At 37.8% G+C, this 23,420-nt stretch overlaps 1 protein-coding gene across 4 annotated transcripts; it reads left to right on the forward strand.

Annotated features, from left to right (window-relative positions):
• The first annotated feature begins 1,609 nt into the window (after positions 1 to 1,609).
• LOC148999916 (putative protein phosphatase 2C 60) lies at positions 1,610 to 21,283 on the forward strand. 4 transcript variants are annotated; one of them, XM_089139442.1, is made up of 12 exons: positions 1,625 to 1,730; positions 1,829 to 2,026; positions 2,350 to 2,481; positions 5,575 to 5,638; positions 7,856 to 7,964; positions 12,735 to 12,888; positions 14,949 to 15,074; positions 15,919 to 16,042; positions 16,187 to 16,263; positions 17,123 to 17,175; positions 20,618 to 20,672; positions 20,935 to 21,283. In XM_089139442.1, exons 3-12 carry the CDS (start codon positions 2,365 to 2,367, stop codon positions 21,178 to 21,180), a joined length of 1,125 nt encoding a protein of 374 aa, XP_088995568.1. In that variant the 5' UTR covers positions 1,625 to 1,730; positions 1,829 to 2,026; positions 2,350 to 2,364; the 3' UTR covers positions 21,181 to 21,283. The 4 variants fall into 4 exon arrangements, with proteins under 4 accessions (XP_088995569.1, XP_088995566.1, XP_088995568.1 ...); XM_089139440.1 differs by lacking the exon at positions 1,829 to 2,026 and having other exon boundaries at positions 1,611 to 1,730; XM_089139441.1 differs by having other exon boundaries at positions 1,626 to 2,026.
• Positions 21,284 to 23,420: the final 2,137 nt, after the last annotated feature.

Genomic DNA, 23,420 nt, shown 5'->3' on the forward strand with positions numbered 1-23,420 from the left:
TTAATCCAATGTTATGGTGATCTGGGAAGGGATGTGAATGGCACTCCTATATTTGCAAGACTAATGATGATAATATTCTTTGGGTGGAGCTGTTTGCCATTAAAAGAGCTCTTGTGGTGGCTGCGAGTAGAGGTCATTGGTGCATTCATGTCATATCTGACTCTCTCTTTGCTGTTTCTATGGTTCTGGGATGCTAGCTGAAGGCTTGGTATGTGCTATTTGGTTGAGGATATCAGGGAGCTTTTCAGGTGATGCATTTTTTTTGTCACAAAGTGCAGGATTTAACAGATTTTCTTGCTAGCTTCATAACTTCAATTGGGGAAATGGAGCTGAACTAAATGACCTTCCAATTGCTCTCCTGAATCTGGTGAGGGAGGAATATTGTCTGTAACTTTATTTTATAATCCGTATATTATTTATTTATTAATAAAAGATTCATTTACATAAAAAACTTTGTAGTATTATTCTTACTAAAATAAAACCATAAATTTATTTTTCTTTCCTTATCTATGAGTTCTTTGTTCATCATTTTATATATTAGAAGATAAAGAATAATACAACAAAGGATATCTTCATCATTTCCTTTAACTAATTAATGATTCCAACATAAAAGAGAGTTACTACGCATTTAACATAGTTTTGGAATTTCTATATTAAAAAAAACTATCTTTGGTGTCACTAAAATTCTTCTTCTTTTTTTTTTTTCAATAGTAACCCTCATATGATTTTTTCAAAAAAAAAAAAGAAAAAAAACCCTAAAATGAGTTCGTTGTTATCAATAGTTAGATGGAGAAGTAAAAATTCTTCAGAAAAATTCTGCTTAAAAATAAATACATAATTAACTCGCCAGCTGGATTCCCTTAACAATAAACCCTAGAACAAGGTAGATCCCACGCCACGACGCCGCGCCAATGACCCAACCGAAGAACACCGCGCCCATAAATTACACAATACTTAGCCAAAGAGACTACCGCGACGTCGCTCAAAATCACCCGACCGTCGTTTCGATCCGATACTTAACCGCTAGAAATGTCAATGCAGGGTTGGTAGAGTGGTAACATGGGTTCGACCCTTGCAGACGATAATGCACCCTTTGAGGATGTAATCGAGGTGTGCAAAAAACTGGCCTCGATGAACTCAGATACAAAAAAAAAAAAAAAACCAAACCTAGAAATGCCAATGGTGGGTTAGTTGAGCGGTTAAAAGTAAAATTCTCATGGGAGGTCTTGGGTTTTTACCCATCCAGTGGAACTTATATTAGTAATAACCCCCTCGCCTGTTATAAACTTGCAGGCTACCAACAAAAAAAAAGAAAACCCTAGAAACTACCATGTGGGAAAAACACATTCTGTTAAACCTACTACAACAAAGGAGATCACCATCTATCATGTTTCCGGAACTGTGATTCCCACTGATGAGGGCGAAAGTGGGACCCTTAAGGAGAGTTTTGGGAATAAAATAAAAGAAGTCATCAATCATCATCGTTTATGTACGTGTCACACAGAAAGTGGATTAGTGATTAAGCACAACTCCATTAACGTAAATTTTGTGCATTAAAATTTTAGAACTGCTCGGCATTTTAACTAAATTGAGATCGGTAAAAATAGAAGAGATAACATTAAAATACTACTACGGAGTGGAGACACTAAAACCAGATAAACTCTGCATAGTTCATGAAAGGGCAAGGACGAAGAAACAAATCCGAACAGATCACAGACCACACGAAGAGAGTAAATTCTTTAGAATTCCCCGAGAATTTCAACTGTTTCTGTTTTGTATATTTTTCTATGCTTTGATTTCACAAGCTTGTCTTTGTTTGGTTGTTTAGTTCTTTGTCTAAGAGTGTGGTTGGGTGATGAATCTGGTTCTGGGCTCCTCTGTTTATCAGTCTCTCATGCTCTAGAAGAAGAATTATCTTCTGGGTTTTGGTAGAATCGAGGGGGAAAACCCATCTTCGATTCGACCCACTTCCCGTTTCTCTCAGTAGGGTCTGGTTGGAGCGGTGCTTGGACACCCAACCTGGCACGTGAGTATTAACTAGCCCTAGAAATTTCTGTTTCTCCTTCGTCTTGTTGTTCTTCTTCATTGCTGCGATTGAATTTGGTGGTATTTAGTTATTATGTGACGGGGAGATAGTTTCATTTGGGGACTTTGGTTTTGGATCCCTTTTTGCAGGTCTTTTCTTGCTACAAAGTTAGTTATTTAATGTCACTGTGGGATAATACTACTTAATTTAATTTGGTGCGATGCGAATTTTATCATTAATTCCGTGATCCGAGAGGATGATTTTGTTCTGGGAAAATCGTTGAGTTCGGATATCTGATAATTCATTTCTTTAAATTGATGCAGTATTGGCGGATAGAAATGGGTATATATCTCAGCACACCTAAAACTGAGAAGTCCTCTAGTGATGGTGAGAATGACAGAGTTAAGTATGGTTTATCCTCGATGCAAGGGTGGCGTGCTACCATGGAAGATGCAGTGAGTTTCCAGTAAAACCCACATCTTAGTCTTTGGATCATTTAATGGACTCTTGTAACCTTTAAATTCAATTTCTGAAACAATGTTTAAGATCACAGCGGTGGTTTTTATTTATTATTATTATAATTTTTTTTTTGAGGGTTAACTGTTTATTTTTCTGGTATATTTTGTTGTTCCTTTTCCATTTTGAGTTTCATAATTTATCATGGGTAAGATGGAGTTGCAAGCATCACCTATTATGTTAGTTGACTTGTTAGTACTCTATTAAACAGCCTAAAAACAGATGAACTTTTAATAATTGGCTTAATGGAGGGGAGAGCAAGGCTAAAGCCAATTTAACATACACTCAATTTAGATGGCTAGGAATTTCTTCACCTATTGGGTAGTAATAGGTAATCTGCATTTAAATTGTGCATTTCCCATACAAGTTAAAATATTACCGGGCTGGAGAAAGTTTGCTGGGTTGACAGATGGATTTCCTGTCTCATTCAAGGCAACTGCAGTCACTTAAAAGGGGGCTTGGTCTCCTTGTTCAACCTTGGTTGGCAAGTGGATTAGTCTTGGTGAAAGATACCTGAATACCTGATTGAACAGATATATTTTATTTTTATAAGTTAGGGAGCCCCATAGGGATGTGTTTTCACATGGTCATGTTCATCCTAATGATGTCGTTAAAATTTTTAGTACCATGGGATTAGATGATCAATGTTTTATATGATCTCTATTTGATCTTGCTTGTGGAAAATTGCCCAATCATGTGACTCGTTTTACTATCCTAAAGTTGAGAAGTGATCATGGAATATCATATGCTTTTGAGCAACACTAATTCTATTCATGATCATATTGTTGTGCATTATTTTTTCCTAGTATTGTAAGAAAACTGTAGCTTTAGTTTCACGGTTAAGTGAACATATGTCATGCAACAAGTTATATCTATGTCAGTCCTGGGTGTCAAAGTCTTAAAAAGGGTACATATCATGCTTGATAGCTGTTTCTGTTTGTCTAAAACGATGACAAAAGAACAGGATCCTCCATTAGAGTAACAACATTTGTTACAGATACAATTCTTACAGAAGTCTGCTTCTGTTTTTTCTTTCCTTAAAAATTAATATACAGATGCTTCTGATTATTTTATCTCATTTTGAGACAAATAGTTTCTAGCATTTGGTTAAACAAGATATGGGTTTTTACTGTAATTTAAGCTTGAAGTTTAAATGACAGAATGACGCCAATAGCTATATGACCTTAATTTAGTAACTGTACAAGACTTCTTTTTGTAAACTTCAGTCATAATTTTTATTGACCATCCATGAGTGGTTCTGTTAGAGATACTTCGATTAAATGTTATGTTTTTCATTGACTTCTTCATTCTTTATCAGGATATAGTCTTGTTTTATTAGGTATAGGGTTCTGCAGATGTAGGGCCTGATGTTCTATATGTTTATCCTGAGCTCAATATGAATTTTAGCATATTCTGACCTGCCAGTTCAAATTATTATTGTCCCATCATCAATTTAATGTTTTCAAGATCTACATGCTGCTTATTTCTGAACTTACATACAAAATCCTGTTTCAAGTTCAGTCTAAGTCATGGTTCAAGACATCGATCTTGATGGCCATCTCGCTAATTCAAGAAAGAGAGTTGGCTTGAGATCTCGGTGAGATCTATTAGGGCTCATTTGGGGTTGAAACTTCCTGTGCTGCCTATTTCAGCCCTTCTGAACACTTTGGGGACCTCAGATTTTTTTTTTTTTGGGGGGGGGGGATAGTGAAAATGTGAGTCCCACTTCAGGCCCCAAACAGGAAACCACTATGCTGAATCCCCCCTCCTGAAAATGGCCTATTGTGTACATCATATACTCATAAGTTGATGTTCAAAGCTCAGAATTCAAACAAGTCTAATACAGTACAAATGTTCATAGTTCAAATTACAATGGTTTGCATGATAATTCAATCATTAGAGTCAGAACTCGAGAGTCAAGACTTGACCCTATGTGCTAAGCACATCATCTTGTTGTGCACATTATCTCATCTTGGTAAATGGAAAAAGAGAGTTGTCTCAGGAGATCTCAAGAGTTTTCCCTCCATGGTCTGAATTCATTTCTGATATTGGGAATAGCACTTACTATTTTTTTTTCCATTGATGTGCTGATTTCAGATATGTGTTTTAGTTTTTATTCTGCACCATATTGTTTGCCATTTTATTATTGGGATAATTACTATTGCCCCCTTATACTTTGGTTTTATTACTAATCAAACCTCTTTCTTTATGAAATTACTATTGCCCCCTCACTTCTAACGGTGTTAAGTGGCTGTTAACATCAAATATGAAATGTCTATTTTGCCTTTCATTAAAATTAAGAAGTAAAAAATATGGCATTACCCTCATTTATAGAAATTATATTGAATGTCAATTATATCCTTAAAATCTTATATTTTATAATTAGTTTTGGATTTGGTGGGACCACATACTTATGGTTGTTGAAACTCTCACATTCTACTTAAAATTTTCATAATCATAATGATGGAAGTTTTACAAACAAATTAGCATATAAGATGTTAATTGATAGGAAATTTGGTAACATGCATAATGGTCAGCATATATTAGGTGATTTTCAATTTCCAACTTTGAATTAAATTTGATATTTCTTAATATTTTAGTTTCTATTTTAAGTTTTATTTAATTACATTTTTCCTTTATTTGGTGATTTCTTTTTAGATAAGAAAATCATATATTTCCTTTATTTAGTGGTTTTTTTTTAAAAAAGAAAAGTGAATTTAAAGTTAATTTTTTCCATAGTTAATTAAGGATAGTATTATAACTTGATACAAGATTAAATAAGTAAAAAGATAATTGCAGGGTTATTTTTTGGATTTTGAAAAAATATATAGATGCCACATCATTAGTAAACTAATGGAGCTTAACGGTAGGGGGCATTAGTAATTGTAGACAAAGTTATAGGTTGGATTAACAATTTTAAAAAGTATAGGAGATAAAGTAGTAATAAAATCAAAGTAAAGGGGGCAACAATAATTATCCCTTTATTATTTCGTACAATATCATTTTCTATACTAATGTGATCTATTCTATAGCATGCAGCATATCCGGACCTCGATGCTTCCACCTCATTCTTTGGTGTTTATGATGGTCATGGAGGTAAGGTTTGACCTTTGTATTTTATGATTCTTATTTTCATTGTTTATAGTTCCTTACTTTCATTTTAATAAGTTGGAAGCTGTTATTTTTAGAAAGACAGCATGTTCCATATGGAAAAGTTTTCATATCAGTATGATAGTTTCAGTTCTACTAAATCTAATGAGACATACTAGTTTATGTAGACCATGAATCCCAAGTCTCAAGATTAAATTCAAGGCATACTTTATGCATATATTACCTAGTTATGAATTATCAATTATGTTATAGCCTATGAGTAACAAACAATAATCATCTGGTAAATATAATATATTAGATAACAAAGAAATAGGTTTGGTATAGTTGGGTTAATAGTATGTTATGTAGCATCAGTTTGGTTTTGTTTTGGTTTTGGTTTGCTTTTATTGTTTTTTTCTAATTTTTGCTAATTTTACCATTTTACCCTTACTTAAGTATTAATTATGCACGTGTTCATTAATGATCCCCGCATAGACAAAAATGAACTGTTTATGACAATAAATCATAAATAGCGCTTGATCTATTCCTGAATTATGTTTAAATCAATTTATTTTAATGAGAATCAGGGTTCATAAATCATACCAAACATCTATTTATATTTATGTGTCAAATAGTCATACATTTAAACTATGCCAAAGAAAGCCTTCGTCTTTAGCTTCAAGAGGGGTGTTGTATGCCAATCCAATGCTTCTGCATCACAGTTACTCTCACAAACTAGTGTCCTTGTTGTAGTGCTTAAATAGCCTTGAGTTGTCTGTATTGTATAAAATTTAAAACCACTTAGTGACATGATTGATAAGTAGAACATTGTGACTGAGACCATGTGATGCAGTAAAAAGTGTCCAAAATGGTCAATTGAACTCTAAAATACTTAATTTTGGCCTGCGGATGGGTTTTATATCGTTAAGCTTCTTATTTTTGCGTTTATTGATGTAATGGGCAAGATTTATGACACCAGTGTATGAGTTAGATTAGGATACTTAATACTAGATAGAATTATGTTTTGAGTTTATTTACTTTGTTGTTAAGTCTTTTAGAGTTTATCTTCTTATGAATCTTAATCAAATTTCCCATTTTCTTAAAACCCTCAACCGTTACCTTTTTGGATTGAGATTCTGGAAAAGTAGCTCCTAGTTGAACCTCTTCAGTCCAGGGTTACATCACCATGAATGAAATTGTTTCCTCTAGAATTCAGTATATTCCTTACTAAAATTCGAAAGCATTCAAGCTGTGATGCATTTGCTTCAGACTATGGTCATGAACTTGAATATACACTGAAAATGTCACTTAAAATGTCTTAACTGCCTCAGTAGCAGCTTGGTGTCACACCTCACCATCCAAGCGCTGCAGCTGGCCTAAACTGCCGTCTGTGCTTTGCTGCCGTGACACGATGCTTGTGGCGCCATCAAGTGGAGAAGGATTCTTTCTTAATGCTGGAAAAGTTTAATTTTTATATCAGTTTTTAGAAATTATATTTTGTTTCATTTAGGTAGGTTCTAATTTCATTTCGTGACTATTTTGTTTTTAGGAGCCCCCATTCTGATTTATGCCAGCTAGATTTCATAGGAGGTTCCTATTTTGGTTGTTAACTACTTGGTGGCAAACACTTTCTATTTTGTAAAGCTTAGGTCAAGCTATAAAAACATTAAATAGGCTCCATCAGTTGTACTTAGATTTAGATTTTTGTGATATTTATGAAACAAGATGGTCTCTGTCCTAACATTGGTAATGCTAGTCCATATTTCTGTTGGGTTTACTCATAATGTGCCCTCAGTTCATTGTATTTTCTGTGCATCATGGAGGCCAAATTGACCTAAGCTGAGAGGCTGAAAGAAGGACATGAATTCTTGTGATTGTCAACAAATATTGACTTGGTTACAGGGTGAGTGTTGGGCCACAAATATTTGTGAGTTAACAACAGATATTGAGTTAACAGAGTGAAATGATGGAAAATTAGTTTATCTTGGTTGGAATAAGCCTTACAGAGTTGCTGCTGTACTGAACCCCGAGCAGCCTTGTTTGGTAATGTGTAAGGATATGCTATAATTTTACTCCATATTTGTCGTCTAATTGATTCTCTAGAACATGGGAGGAGGATTCTGTTCTATCTTTAATTCTGTTTTTCACAATTGTATACTTCTTAATGAAGTAGTGATATCCAGCTAGACCTCTACTAGCTCTTATAGTGTATTTGATGTGCAGGTAAAGTAGTTGCTCGATTCTGTGCAAAATACCTGCACCAACAGGTTCTCAAGAATGAGGCGTATTCTGCAGGGGATTTGTGTGCTTCTGTGCAGAAATCTTTTTTCAGGTTTATTTTTACTCGGGTTCTCCCCCACCAAAAAAGAAATTTTAAAATAATAGAAGAAAAAAATGTGTGCTCTCTCTCTCTGTCGCAATCTCAAGTGTATGTGTGGATCATAGCTGGAGAGTAACGAGTTGGAACATGCATTTGAGGACAGAACTAGTAGCAGATTATGAGAACTAAGGCTGTCCTTGATATGGAATTTTCATTTCTGCTTAAAAAAGGCTGAAAAAAAATTACAAAAACTAAAATAGGTCAGAACCACTCTCATTTGGCAAAAGTCTCGCCGTCTGCAGACACGGGAACGGACAACACCGAAAGAAGGATAAAGCAGAAATTATTTTGTGTAAGGCAAATTCCATGCTTACTTGTCCCACACCCGCTCAGCCACCAACGCAGACCGGGGATTAGTTTCCCCATGAGACTAGAGAATCTGGTGAGTCTCTTGCTTTCTTGGTATCTCATGCTCTGGCTTCAACCTCAGGTGGCTTCACTGTAGAACCTTCAACATTGATAAAAGATATCACTATCCTGAAACAACACAGCCCCAGCCATGGGGCGAACTTTCAAGAATTGGGGCATGTGATTCAATGGAAACCTGTACAGTCTCTCGACGGCATCCACCCTGGACCCAAACCCCATCTCAGTGAACTGGCTCCTGATGTTGAAAACCTGATCCAGCGCCAATGTGGCCAGGGGGAACATGCAGAGGGGATGGTACCCAGAAAGATGTCCCTGCTCACCTATGCGCGCTCGCATCCCCAACCCTGATGCAAAAAGCCCCCCTCAGTCTCACCTACCTCATGCTCGGCACCCATAGTCCCACTCTCCACGCATCCCCATCCATGCACAGGACATCAGCCAACAGCAAACCAGTCCCACCCCCCCAACAAGCCCTGCACACAGAGCAGCCCAGAATGAGGACCACTCCCAAGGTACCCCCTCCCCCTACAAATAGAACCAACCTGGGACCAAGAAAGGGATTCTGAAATGGATAAGATATGGGGTCCGGAATGGGGTGTGGGATCTCGGATATGGGGTGATTGGATGATTTGATTAACAAAAGGTAAGGTTATGGTTAATGATCGGACACTCAAGATACAAAGATAAGCCGTCCCATGGGACAGGAAATCCGAAATGGGGTAGATTTGATATGGGATAAAAATGTAGTAGAATGGATAAAACTGAAAGGAAATAGTCTAAAATAACCCCAAGTATCAAGACGGATGGGTGGATTGGGAGAGTGAGCCCGAGGAGGGAAGGGGGGGACGATGATGGACGCAGGGGTGGCGGGGGCGAAATGAATGGAAGCTCGGAGGGTTGGGAGAATGATGACCTAAAGTTGGGACAAATGTCACAAACTAATGGTAGATTGGCATAGATCCGACCGAAGGGCCCGAAAACAAGAAAATAAGAGGGGGAAGAGAAGGCGAATGGAGGAGGATGCCAAAACCGGATGGAGCCGAGGATGGAGTACGACGCAGAAGAAGGGAGCGACCAACGCGCAGGGAGGCGACACCAGAACCCCGGGGACCGCGAAGAGAAGTCCACCACGGATCCCAAAGAATGAGAACCAAAGAAACACACAGAGAAGGGAAAAGGGACCGAGGCGGACGACGGCCCAAAGCTCGAAGGAAAACAAGGACCACCAACCAGCAGCGAATGGTGCGATAAAAACAAATAGATAAACAGAGGGAAAAATAAGGAGCAAGATGGAGGGCAAACAGGAAGGATAAGATAAGGAAGATCATAAGAGCAGCAGGAGAGCCCAAAACGGATAAGCAGAGAAAGCGGAGGGGCACAACCAGCAAAGGAGCGAAAAGCCCGACGGAGAAGGATATAACAGGAAAATAAGAAGAGAGGGACAGACCAAGACCAAGAGAAGGGGAGAAAGGAAGAAAGAGGCAGACAGCAGGCCAAAAGAGCGAGGGAAGGCAAAAACAGAGCAGACCCCAAGTTGGGACAAGGTGGTGAGAGAAACACACACCAAGGCCAAAGGGAAACAACAGAAAACCAACAACCGACGGGGGAAAGCCACAAAGAAGCAGAAAAGGAGAGGGACAACAAGCACGGAAAAACAAACGACACACCAAAACGAAAAAAACAATGAAAAGACAGCCCAAAACGGCAGAAACAAGAAAACAAAAAGGAAGAAAGGCCAGACACAGGCCAACACCAAGAACAGGTGATCAAAGGAAAGAGGCAATTGGGTGGGACCACAGACAAACCTCCCAAACCAGAAGAGGCCAGAAAACACGCGGACGATGTTTTCATCAACATGGGACCGAGGGATGTAGCCCTGGATTGAGGAGGATCTATGGGCCAATCTTTCATAATCTAAATTCAAATGGTTAGGATTTTAGGCTATTAGGGTTTTGGGTAGTTGATTAGGTGCATAAGATTATATGCAAAATTGGTTGGATGGGGATGAAACTTAGTGCAGAACTTAGCTGAGATATGTGAGGATGATCCCTAAAGTTTGGGGTGGTGATGTGAACCAGAATTCAGCCACTGGCTGAAACCCTGCAGTGGGCCCCAGGGCCACTTCAAAGTGACGCACCTAGGCTGGCGGAACCCTGTAGGAGGGGTAATTTGGTCAATCTCTAATTATCTGCTGGAATTTAATTTTCAGAGTCTAGTCTTGTCTAAAACTGATAGTTGATTTGTTAGTTGAGTTCATGAGTCCTTTAAGAGTCTTTCATTAAAGTTGGACTCTTAGATAAGTTGATCTTTTAGATGAGTTCCTTAGTCTTGGGACACTCTTCTTTAAAGATAAGATTCCCAACAGTCTTTATTTACAAGAAGAGTTTCTTACTGTTTAAGTCTTACGGGGAATCTATTTTCTAGGAGATTCCATTAGATCTTTTATCATTTATTTCAACGGTTGTGATTAATGTGGTGGGATCCTGATTATAAAGGAATCCCACTTAAGGGTCAAGGTCTTTTAGTTAGGTCTGTAAATGGATAGTCGAAATCCACCTCCGAATTCACATTTGTATTCGTTTAAAAGTGTCCAAATCCGAAAATTTTCTTACTAGAAAATATCTGTATCCGTCTAATAATCAGCCGGATTCGGATTCAGATATTAGCTTATCGGATCAGATATTATCCGGATAGAATTTCATCCGGTTAGAATAAAATAAATTTTCTTTTAATTTTTTAAATATAGTATGTTTACCTTGCTTAATGGGTTCAAACTTCAAACACCATCAACCCTAGTTAGGGTAAATAGTTAAAGTTAAACTCAAACCTTGAAGGGCGAGCCCAACAAAGGCGACAAACAGAGAACAAATATTATGGTTGAACTACCACTGTCTTCAGAAATTATCTGCTGGGTATTTTCAATTGGGGTGTCCGAAGGCAAAGTATCTTCTGCTGATACAGAAATTCTTTGAACTCAAGTGGTGTTGCTTGGTGAAAATTGAAGTGTTTTGAGTCGATAAAGAGGGATCTTGTAAAGGGGTTACAGCAGGCAAGTTGAGAGAGGAAGTGAACTTGGGAGAAGAATCAGAAGCCCTAAAAGAATCGCCAGGTTTGGACTTGGCAACGCAGGTAAGTGATGAGGAAGGCAGAGATATTGAAGCGGTTCCATGCTTCAGCTGCTGTGATACTATCTCTTCATCCGGAGTGACTTGTGATTCTATGTGTGTATCGGTCATAAATCCTGATTTAATCTTCTTGTTTTGGTAATTAATCCTTCAATTGAGTCAAGTATTGGTTTTACCACAAAATCCTTCTTCAAGCTTGGGACAAACCAAAACCCTAACTACTATTTCCCCTCAACGAGCGGCAATCCTTCTTCAAGCTTGGGAAAAATCGAAACAACCAAATTGCTGTAGATTTAAGTTGGAAATTTAGGGTTTTTTTCTGGGGAGTAAAAGAATAAAAAATAAAAAAGAAATTTAGGCTTGGCGAATTTAGAAGGTTATAAAATTAAAAGAAGAAGAATTGGGGTCAGGAATAATGCAGCATACTTTTGTTTGATAATATTATTGAACATAAAGTTGAATGAGAAAAGTATATTCTTGGGAGTAGAAAAGAGAAGAAGAGGATATTAAAAATTACATAAGAAGGGGGGAGATGGTCACACAACCATGTTCTGCCATTGTACCTCACTAGAGCAATAAACAAAAAATAAAATTCAATTCATTAAGTCATCATCTAACTGGTGGGTAACTGGGTATGCATTACATATGTATAGACCTTCTAAAATTCCTATTTGACTCATAAAAAGAAACCTAATCACCCTAGCCACCACCACAAGCCCCCACGGGGCCGGGGGCGCGAGGACCCGGGTGTTTGGCCGGCTCTGTAAGGAGGTGTTAATCACCCTAAAAGACTCAATCAAGTAAATAATCTCAAAACGTGATTCTATGTAGTTATTAGTATCCGAATTTAACTCAATACTGAAATTAACTGCTAATCAGTGTACTGCTATTGTCCTCACTTTATGGATTTATAAATTATGCCCATTACATCATTAAACCCAAAATTAAGAAGCTTAATGTATGTAGAACCTAGCAATGGGCCAAAATTAAGTATTTCAAAGCGCAAGTGGACGCTTTTGGACGTTCTTTACTGCATCAGATGGGCTACAAAACAATCTTTAGGCGATGGACAGAAATGGTTTTTTCATTAATGATTTGTGTTAAATAGACAAAAACTATGACAAAGGAGGCCTGAAACTCTGATTTTAAACATTTGCTTCTGCCTTTACTTTAAGTGGCTGTAACCTGAGGACATTTCTTCAACTTTGTTTCTCTTATTTTCCTATAGAATGGATGAGATGATGCGTGGACAAAGGGGCTGGAGAGAGTTAGCTGTACTGGGAGACAAGATGAACAAATTTTCTGGCATGATAGAAGGGTTCATATGGTCTCCAAGGAGTGGGGAAGCTAATGACCAACTTGATGATTGGGCTTTTGAGGAGGTACTTATAATGGAAGAAGCTATTTCAATAATATATTGAATCTACTTTGAAAGCAAACCAATTCTCTATGTATTCTAGTAAAAGAGTAGTAGTTTATCTTTTCTGTTCCTTCAATCTGATCATGCTTTCTCGTGCAATTCAATTCCAGTCCTCCTTATTTGGAAAATAGTTGTTTCAAGAATGAGAATCCTGCTCAAAATTTGTGTGTTCTGCTACTTTTTTTTTGGGGGGGGGGGGGGGGGGTAGAGATTTTCTGTTGCCTGCTATTATACATTGATTAGCACAGTGTTTATTTTTTAAAATTTTATTTTTATAGTTGATTAACAGTGTTGGTAAACATTAAGGTGTAATGCTAGACATTCTCTTGGCTAAAAGCCAATTTAAGCCATAAGTTTTGTGCTGTCAACCATGAATCTTAATTCTGAAGGAATTTTCTTTCTGATGCAATCCTGGGTTCGATAGCCCCAAATCAGGTTTCTTATAAGCCCACCAAAACAGTAAGAACCCAAAAATGAGGAACCCGTGGAAAAGCTATAATCATGGTTAATATTTGAGGTCACTCTTGAGGAAATGACAGAGTTGGGAGTCATTTTTTTCCTTGTGTCAAATGAAACATGCAGTGGGATGGTTTTATTAAAGTTGAGATCTAACTGATAAGGCATCAGATATGCCTAATATCTTAGGTGGGACTTGATAACAAACCTGCTAATTACCAGGAAAAAAACACTTGTGACAAAGATCTGCAATTTAAATCTGGCCATCAAACAGGAGTCAGATTTGAGATCTTTACCATGACTGATGATTCTCAAGTCTAGCAAGTTGTAGGGCTGAAATTGGACAGGATGGGCCAAGAGGTGATTTTGTTCCTGAATAACTCTACTGAATCAAGCAATGGAAGAAGTAGGGAGGAGAGATAAGATATTTTACCAATAATAACAATGATTCCTCCATTCTGGTCACAAACTATCCGAGTGATTTAACAACTTACAATACTCCAGAAAACATAAAAATAGCTGCCAATGGGAAATAGAAACTAAAGTTATATCTCCTACTGTTTACTTTCCCTAGACACAAACATCAATCCTAAAATAAGAAAAACCCAGTTGTGCAACTGCATCATTTTCCCTTGAGGTGTAAGCCTTACTTGCATGATTTGAAATAAGGAAGTGGCCAGGACGCACAGAGTGGAGAGTCGCGGTGGTGGCAGTTGTGGGAGCCAATGTGACATCCAAAAGACCTGAATTTTATTATTTTTCCAGTTTCAACCTTATAGTAGAAAGAGAAAAAATATAGTGCAGTTAAACTATCCAATGACCCTCAGTGGTGGGAGCCTCATGCACTCCTACTACCTGATTCTTGGAGTGATACTGAACCCCGAGTTGAATTGATTCATTTGGACGGTGGTGTTAAGTGGTAAGTCAATTGATCAGGTCATATTCGAACCAGAGCAACCCAGCTCCTGCACTAATCTTCTTTCAGAGATGAGAATATCCTCTTTTCTTTTCCTGGTGGCAAGGGTATGAATTTCATGGTTTACTGTGTGTGCATTAATATGTAACTTTGATCCCACATTGTTTTTTGCTTTCCCGTATTCTTCCAAGACCATTAAAAATTGCCTTGTTTTCATGACTCAGATCACTAACTTTTCCACTAAGTGGTTGCTTTGAGACATTTGCATACTATCTGGGCTGTTTCATTCTGAATGTTGGTTCTTGGCACCAAAAAGTCTGTCTTTACAAATGATCTAGGCCTGTATGTTTTTCCATTTATCCTACATAGTAGCTGTTTTTTTTTTTATTTGAGTTGTTCTGTATGCTTCATCCTAAATTGTTCTCTGCCAATGCTGTATGCTTCCTATTATACTGTTTTGTGGTGTATTCTCTTTTAACTTGTGAACTACTGAGGTCATGTATGTGCATTCAGTCTATCCAAAATTCTCTTGTTTGGCTTGAAGATGCCATTCCAGTAGGGTTACTTTGATATGTTTCTATTCTTATTATTTTCCTCTCAACATTCAGCAATCAATGGTCATGTGACTCATGTCTTTACATTGAAAACAGGGGCCTCATTCCGATTTCTCTGGACCTACATCTGGAAGCACAGCTTGTGTTGCTATTATCCGAAACAATCAACTTATTGTTGCAAATGCGGGTGATTCTCGGTGTGTACTCTCTAGGAAGGGGCAGGTAACTTATATTTTTGAATGCGTTTGTGTTCTAAATATTCACAATGCAAGTTGTATTTAAGGAATCATCATGCTTCCATACATTTTGAATTGACAGTGATGGAGCCGCTTTGAAAATGGAAAACATTTTACAAGGGTGCTTTATGAACAATGTTAATCACATCATTATCCTTGGAACTTTCTGCTTAAGATGATTCTCAGACCGAAATATGAAGAGCTTTGGTCCATTTTTTTATTTGACCAGCTGTTTGGTTTAGGCTAGGTTGGAATATTCAAAACTCTCAAGTTTTCAGCGAATTTTTGCCTAGATTTCATGCCATGCTTACAGGTAAAGTCATAGGACTTGGATAACTAATTTTCCTTCTCTCTCTCTCTTTTTTTTTTTTTTTTGGGGGGGGGGGGGGGGTGGGGGGTGGGGTTGGGGACAACTCAGAACTTAACCAGGGTTTTATATTTTGAGCCTGACAGGTCTTCCCATCAATTCTAATAAGGACTAACTAAAAAGCATGAATCAGATCTAATATGCACAAATTATCAAACATGCATCCGCCATAGTATGGACTTATCTGAAAGAAGACAGAGTACAGACTATTCAAGTCTCGAGCCCTATGCTACTGCTTGTGCAGCAGACCTGGGGCTTGTCTTTGGCCTTGGGCTTCCACTTGGAGACCTACATCAGGTTATGGTGGGGAAGTTTGACTGAATGTCACCAACTTCACCATTCAGAGTGTTTTCATTTTGTGTTTTATGCCTTACCCCAAGAAGCATGATTGCCTCAAGTTAGGCATTAGCATTTATGAACATGACCATATTTACTTAGCATTGACGTGGCATTTCTTATGCAGGCATACAATTTATCAAGAGATCATAAACCTGACCTTGAGGTTGAGAAGGAAAGGATCTTGAAAGCTGGTGGTTTTATTCATGCAGGCAGAGTCAATGGAAGCTTGAACTTGGCAAGAGCTATTGGTAATAAGAAGCGTGACAGTGTATTTTGTAATTAGTCTTCTTTTTTGGTTTCCTTTGCAATGTATGACAATGGTTAGTTATGCATTTTGGGTTAAAATGTTTTTTATTTGGCCTGACTAGAATTTAGGATTCTGTTGATTGCAGGAGATATGGAATTCAAGCAGAATAAATATTTGCCTGCTGAAAAGCAAGTTGTCACTGCGAATCCAGACATAAATACTGTAAAAACCTTATCCCCCTTAACCTGGTGGATTTTGAGATCAGAATCTGTTGGATACAGCTAGAGATGACTTGATTCAAAATAAATTACACATTGTTTTGATATGCATATTGTATGCCATGCTTTAAAGCCTCCACCTTATAGTAATTTCATTCTTTTAAAGGATGTGATAATTTAACGCCTCTGTCTGTCTATAGGAAATAATTTGTACCGTCTTGTTTTTATTTTATTGTTATGAAAATCCAAGATTCTTATGCTTAAGTTTTATCAACTGGAATCTCGTAGAAATCAGTATGAGGAATGAGTCTTAATAAAAAATAGTATGAGGAATGAGGCTTTGATTTTCCACAACCAAAACTCAGAACAAAGAACAGTTAGTCATAACCATACACCATGTTTGCAGTGTAGGACGGCTTTCCAGTTTCAACTTGCCTGGATCCAGATTGGATGGGCTGATTAAAATTATTTTGAGGCCAGGATTTTTATTGTGGATCACCTTATCTAAGCTTGCTGGGGTTAGGATCAGGTGGTTTCAATGCATGATCCATTTATAGTCCCTTAATCATGGACTGTGAGGTCAATCTTTTATTTATTTATTTTTCTTTTTTTGTGTGTGACTAGATTGAAACAGCCTCTCAGCAAAATTTGTTGGGGGTAAGGCTAGAAGAAAACGTAGGAAAATTTCCCCTTCCCCAGACTCTGCTTTTGCAGAAGCCTTTGGCACTGGTTTCGCCCTTTCTTTTTTTGGGTGTTACTAGGCTGCAGTTTTTTTTTACTGGTAACCTTCCTGTTTATTGTAATATTTTTTTCAACAGGAGCAATTCATCTTAGATACTTATATTTCATTTTTCTATAATTAGGTTGAGCTTTGTGATGATGACGATTTTATTGTACTTGCATGCGATGGCATTTGGTAAGTTGGTTATCTCTTTTATTATTTTCCTTTATAGTAAGATTACTCCTCATTCATTGTCTTGGACTATGGACATTGCAACCAAAGTTCTTATGATTTATTCTCAGTTCAACCATCAGTTGAAATGAAACCACCATCCAATTTGGAACCTGGGTTTTTTATTGGCCCACTTAATCACTAAATAGCTGCCTCAGGAATTGAGTAGCAGAACTGTAATTAATTCAAGTTACAGGGGGAAGGACATGGTTGTAATCAACTAAACAGGGGAGAGTTCCTTGATAAACTAAGACAAGGATGCATGGACAAATAAGTTTGTTATATTAAATTAAAAGTGGAACTGAATCAAAAGAAACCAAATGGTTGAAATAAAAATGAAAATTGAAAAGGAATCGTGAGGACAGCATATTTCGGTTTTGACCAGGGTTGAAGTTCTGTTCAAAACCAGTTAGGAACCTTTCTGTTGACTCCAGTTAGGAATTAGCCACAACTGCATCCAAATGAAAAGGAAATTAAACTTTAGTCTCTTCTTTTGTGATTAAAGTTATTAGTCGTGTTGATTGTCAAACTTGACTAAGATGCAATGGTGGTGGCTAATGGGGGTGAAAACATGTACTTGTGGGGTTTAGGTCCAGATGTTATAAATGAAAGTTAATAGGTGAAGCTTACAACCAGGAATTTAATTTGAAGGTCCTTTCTAGATGAATCATTATAGGAATGTACATAATATCCTAGTCCAAGGTTGATAATTGTTTTGATGGATGGTGTTGCAAAAGGTGTCTTGGCTTTGAGTGTTCTTCAATCGCTCTTGGCATTGGGTTTCGAGTTTTTTCAACCTTCTACTTTTTCTGCACCTTTTTTGAACCAAAATATAGGGATGTGGTTTACAGTTGATCCCTTTGCTGGATAGAGCCCTTCTTTTCTTTTCCACTTGTGACATGAAGTGCATGGTTTGAGATCTTGGTCTCGATGGGGACATCAGTCCCTCAAAAAACCAAAATCTCAGCTGAGATCTGGTAAAAATCCCAATTAACTCAACCCAACTCGAGGGCCCATCTTGGTGGGATTCAGGGTTTAATTTGGGATGGAATTTGGTATTTGCCTATTTTAGGCCTTCTAAACATAGTAGTGGCCTTATTTGTGACACAACAGGTGTGTATATCTGACTTCCAACTCAACTTTAACTTTGAATCTGATACGCTGAAGGAGTGAACATGCTGACTTATAAAACATGAACATAAAATACGCTACCATTATTTGATGTAAATGAACATAAATGTTTAAAGTTAAATAGTACATCAAACATGTTTAGTTGTTCACAATTTACATTACAACATTGGTCTAAATTATAATTTACACCATGAGATTACAAGAGTAAAATCAATAACTAAGCAGCTCTTCCAACTTCTACTCCACCAGCACCACGTCCACCAGCTTAGAACATAGTCTTTGACAAAAATTAAGTTTAGGATGAACAGTCACCTTGCTTTAAGATTGGCTTCAAAATCAGTAGATCTTTTTTGTAGGTGTGCTAAAAAGCTTGTTGATGCAGCCTAAGTAGAGATCCAACCAACTTTCTAGCGAAAAGTTTGGCCAAAACATAAAACCAGCAAATGGGGAAGAGCCAGAAGGAGTGTCAAGACAGGTGAGATGAGTCGAGATCTAGACTGAGATGGGGTATATTTAAAATCAAGTTTTGTTTCCATGGTCCTTTGGAAGCTTTCCTAGAATTTAGAAGTAAATTTGGGGTGCCATGGTAACAAACTACGCTATCAATGTGTAGTTGAGCCAATTTATCGACAGATAGATGAGCAGATGGAAAAGTACAATTCAAGTACTGGAGGACATACTCAAAGCTTTTGCCATCGATTTGACAGATAACGGTCTCTCATCGTTCATAATTTCACTCGTTAGGATTTCCCCAATTTCCGGGTTGGGTAGGGTCTGGTCAGGCTGTTAAACCTTTCTAATTAAGTGTTACGTCCAAAACTACATGAGCTTAGTATCGGCAGATGTATTAGTTCGAGTATGCCAAGAAGCCTGCGATCACACTCGCAGAGTATACACTCCCTACTGTTTAAGGCTTTTGACCCAAGCAAGCTTTTTGGGGCTTTCTTCTACAAAGTATTATCAACCCTAGTTGCGTCTGAAATTCCAGGTTTAGGCCTGGGATTAAGTATCGATGGTCTTGATTACCTAATTAAGGGTATTTACCTAAACCGTATTAGAGCTTTCACATAATGATTCTTACCCTCACTGTTCAAATATCCTCAGCTTGTTTATCACTATAAACCTCTCTCAGTTTTTTGTGAATCCAGCATTTTGATTATAAATTCATAATAACAATTAATTTTGATAATACAACCTACTATTCCCATTATTTTAATACCTTATATGTTTCTATTCTAAGCACAACTTACAAACAATTGCTCAACTTGTTTTCTCGATTCTAGACTATCGAAGAGCCTAAATCAAAGCCATAGTGACGGTGGATTGCTGACATGCCTCAAGATGAGTGGCTACCCTACACAATACTTGATCTGCTCTCTTCCTCTTTTCTTCTTCTCTTCTCTTACGATTGCGAAATTCTCCAAAATTTTCTCCTCTCATCCTTACTTCCTATTTATATTTGTTTATTCTATTTATATCTTATTGAACTATATTTACATCTATTTCTTATTTTTGCATTTAAATACCATTTCTTTAGGTATAATTATCATTACCTATTTAAACATTTAAATATCTTATTATTTTAACATTACATGTTACATACTTTCATCTTTCAAATCATTGTATATTTAAACATATAAATATCTTATTATTTTAAACATTGTACATTGCATACATGCATCTTCTAATCGTGGAGGCTTTACAACCTTAAAAAACAGCTTAACTAATGTGTAAAAGACCCGTCTACCGTTATAACCTGACTTGGGCCAGAATTACGTTAGGCCACTTGAACCAATTAATAAGCTATTACCATATTTTGCCAAGACACTTTATTTTAGGTCCATAGAATAGGACCATCACCACATAAACCTACGGACAAAAGCCCGACAGCCACATCTATCAACTGTAGGTTGATTCCATGGAAAAATAGTCCAATTGAGTCCTGGGTCTGCATTAAAAAAAGCCATTGGGGTAGATATGCTCTTGCATGTATTTTGTTAGCCTATCAAGGCTGTGTAAACTTCTCTGAGCTTCCTGTTCAGTAAATAAATTACTCAACAACTGATTTCAGGGCTTCAATTGGATTTGGAGCCATATGAATCCTATACAACAGGCCCTAAAACAACTAAATCTTATTACCTTATGTTCTTTTGATGATTTCTTGTGCATTTCTTTATCTTTTCCCAATTCCCTGTAGGCCCTGACTAGATAACAGTCAGTTGTGGATCTCATCTTTTCATATTTTTTAAATTGATATAGAGGTTCTTGTTGCCAGGGATTGCATGTCGAGCCAGCAATTAGTTGATTTCGTTCATGAACAACTGAAGTCTGTAAGTGGTTTACACCTTCTTAATCTGAACTAATCACTTTGGTCAATATGGTACATGTGTGCAACATTCTTACCCATGTTTGTAAGGATTTTTATGAGTTGCGAGACACTTGAATTTGCTTATGTCTTTGAACTTTCAACTTTCATGGCATTAGCATACCTCTGAAGACTTGTTCAGAAGTGTCATTTGGTAACTGAATTGATCAATTTCAGCATGAGGTCTAAAATATGCTTGCTTCTGACATCAGACAATTTTTTTGCAGGAAAGCAAGCTTTCAACAGTTTGCGAAAGAGTAATGGACAGGTGCTTAGCACCATCAACAGCTGGTGGTGAGGGATGTGATAACATGACCATGATCTTGGTGCAGTTAAAGAAACCATGTGTGGACATACCCAATGAGGAAGAGAGATTGCCAACTGATATTGCAGAAGCAGATCCAAAACCAGCTGAGACTGATTCGAAACCTGCTGATAATGAAAGCAAATTTGAGATACTTGAAAGTCATTAGATGGTGGATCCTATTTTAAGTTGACAGGAGCTCTGGTAGGTCGGGTATTCCCTTTGATTTGTAAGACTTGGATTCTCACAATATATATGTAGATGTCGATATTTACGCATATAAGCATGTGACGAATAGAGTAGTAATGTGTTGTGTATTTGTGGTTTGCCATGATTTCTGTAGCTCAACTACAGTAGGTCTATTTGAATAAAGCTGTACAGACGCTTCTAACCATCAACCTCTGTAATAAGTGGATGTTGAGCCAACAAAATCTGCAAAATGGTCAACTAAAAGATTTATCCTTTATGGTTTTCAGGTCTCTCAAATGCCCTAGACTGATTTGGTTGTATATATTGTATTGCATAGAAACTGATTGCAGCCTCTTTGAAGCATATGGAATAATCATCATATCTTGCAGCAGGTAGTCTTCTCCCCCCCCCCCCCCTTCCTCGCTGTGTCTGTATAGATATCATGCCCTAGGAGAGAGAATGTCATGATGTGAACCCGGATGAAGATAAAAGTTCAACCCTTGGGTTCTGATCAAGCGATTGCTTCACCTCGACAAAATCAGTTATGGTAAGAATCTCACCATTTAAACCACAAGCAAAACAATCAGATCAGAAGTTCAAAATTTTATATCTGAAAATTTAAATATTACATTAATCACAAATAGGTTGTATGTGGCAACCTAACTTCTCTCCAGAATTCAAATGATTTTAACTGCTTGAACTAAGAGGTTCTAAGACAACTTGAAGACATTACTTAGTTTCTATGTTACGAACCCAGCCACTAACTAGCATGAAGAGGGTCCAGCACTTGCCAACCAAGCAACACCCACGCCAAGACAAGAACAGGTGGCTGCTTAGAGACAAGAATTGGAACCATATCATGGCACCAGAGCACGGAAGAAATCATCCCGTTTTGCTGATTTCATTTTGTGAAGGGAGAGGGAATAAATATCTGATTATGAAAGTGAGAGCTGGGTAGTTAGGAGCTTGTAATTGGGCAGGGGTGATTCTAGTGTCAGAAGATCACAAAACAGTGGAGTAATGAAGGCATGTGAAATTTCAGAATTCTCATTGTCTCTTATAGTTAGTTCTCTTGCTGTCCTCTACCCTTTGTTTTTCTTGTCTAAAACTAAGAATTCTCAGGTGATGCAACATTCTTGGTCTGACCTGCTGGATACAATGGCAGAGAGTACTCGTTTGCTGCAAATCGACGAGGCAATGAAGGCTCTGAACAACACCACGGCAAGCCAACGAGAGAAGCTGTCCAATGTGCAAAAGGCCATCGACGAGTAGAAAACCACTTTCTTTGCAGTAGCCTTGGAGCTTTCTTCACTCGCCCGTAGGTTTGATCAGTTTATGAGACAATCGTCATTCAACTGAAGCAATGAACGAGCCTCCGTTTCTACTTCCCCATCAACCTCCGCCACCACTGCAACTCCCACGGCCGTAGCCTTAAATTAACTTCCCATTGCAACCTAAGACCCAAAAGCATCAAGTTAGACTTCCCCAGATTTGATGGAATCAATCCCGCCGAGTGGATATTCAAGGTGGAATGGTTCTTCGAGTTCCACTCCACACTAGAAAACCAACGTATTCTGGTAGTTCACAACGTGGCTAGTTTTCATCCATTTATTGGAAGCCTGATTTGGTCCTTCCACCTTTAAGGATCCCAGCGCCACCCTAGCCAAACTAACCTAGATAACTTCTGTTCTGGAATACCAAACTCGCTTCGAATCGCTGGCAAATCGAATCCATGACCTGCACACCACATTTTGCATTTTTGGTTAGCTGCTTCATTTTAGGGTTAAGATCTAACATCTGGAATGAGGTTATGGCCTTTCAACCATCTGATACATCCACTGCTGTCAGCTTGGCCAGGTTGCAAGAATCTAAGCTCCAAGAAAATCATTGCACGGTCCTTTGGCCAATGCCCATATCCACTAGACCTCCCCTGCTAACCCTCCTAGACCTTTGGCCTTTCCAACACCATCAACCCTAACCTTACCTATCCGCAAACTGACTATGGCCGAAATACAGTTAAGAAGGGAGCGAGGCTTCTATTTTAATTGCGATGAGAAGTTCGTTGTTGGGCATCGTCATAAAAATAGACAGCTTCTGCAACTGGAACACCCAATATTCGGTGACGGCACCATCGTAGGGTTGCTTAGTTGGTAATGACCAACACCTCTTAATGAAGAGGTCATGGGTGATGTTATTTATTTATTATTATTATTGTTATTT

The sequence above is a fragment of the Hakea prostrata genome, chromosome 11, assembly GCF_041222555.1.
Source record: "Hakea prostrata isolate BN-2017 chromosome 11, UWA_Hpros_2, whole genome shotgun sequence".
NCBI lineage: Eukaryota > Viridiplantae > Streptophyta > Magnoliopsida > Proteales > Proteaceae > Hakea > Hakea prostrata.

Bases quoted from the DNA above. Each gene is read 5' to 3' on its own strand.
- LOC148999916 (XM_089139440.1), top strand. From the start codon at position 1,674: ATGAAAGGGCAAGGACGAAGAAACAAATCCGAACAGATCACAGACCAC. The intron at 5,639-7,855 runs GTAAGGTTTGAC...TTTGATGTGCAG, and splicing joins TGTTTATGATGGTCATGGAG to GTAAAGTAGTTGCTCGATTC. The intron at 16,264-17,122 runs GTAAAAACCTTA...TTCTATAATTAG, and splicing joins CGAATCCAGACATAAATACT to GTTGAGCTTTGTGATGATGA.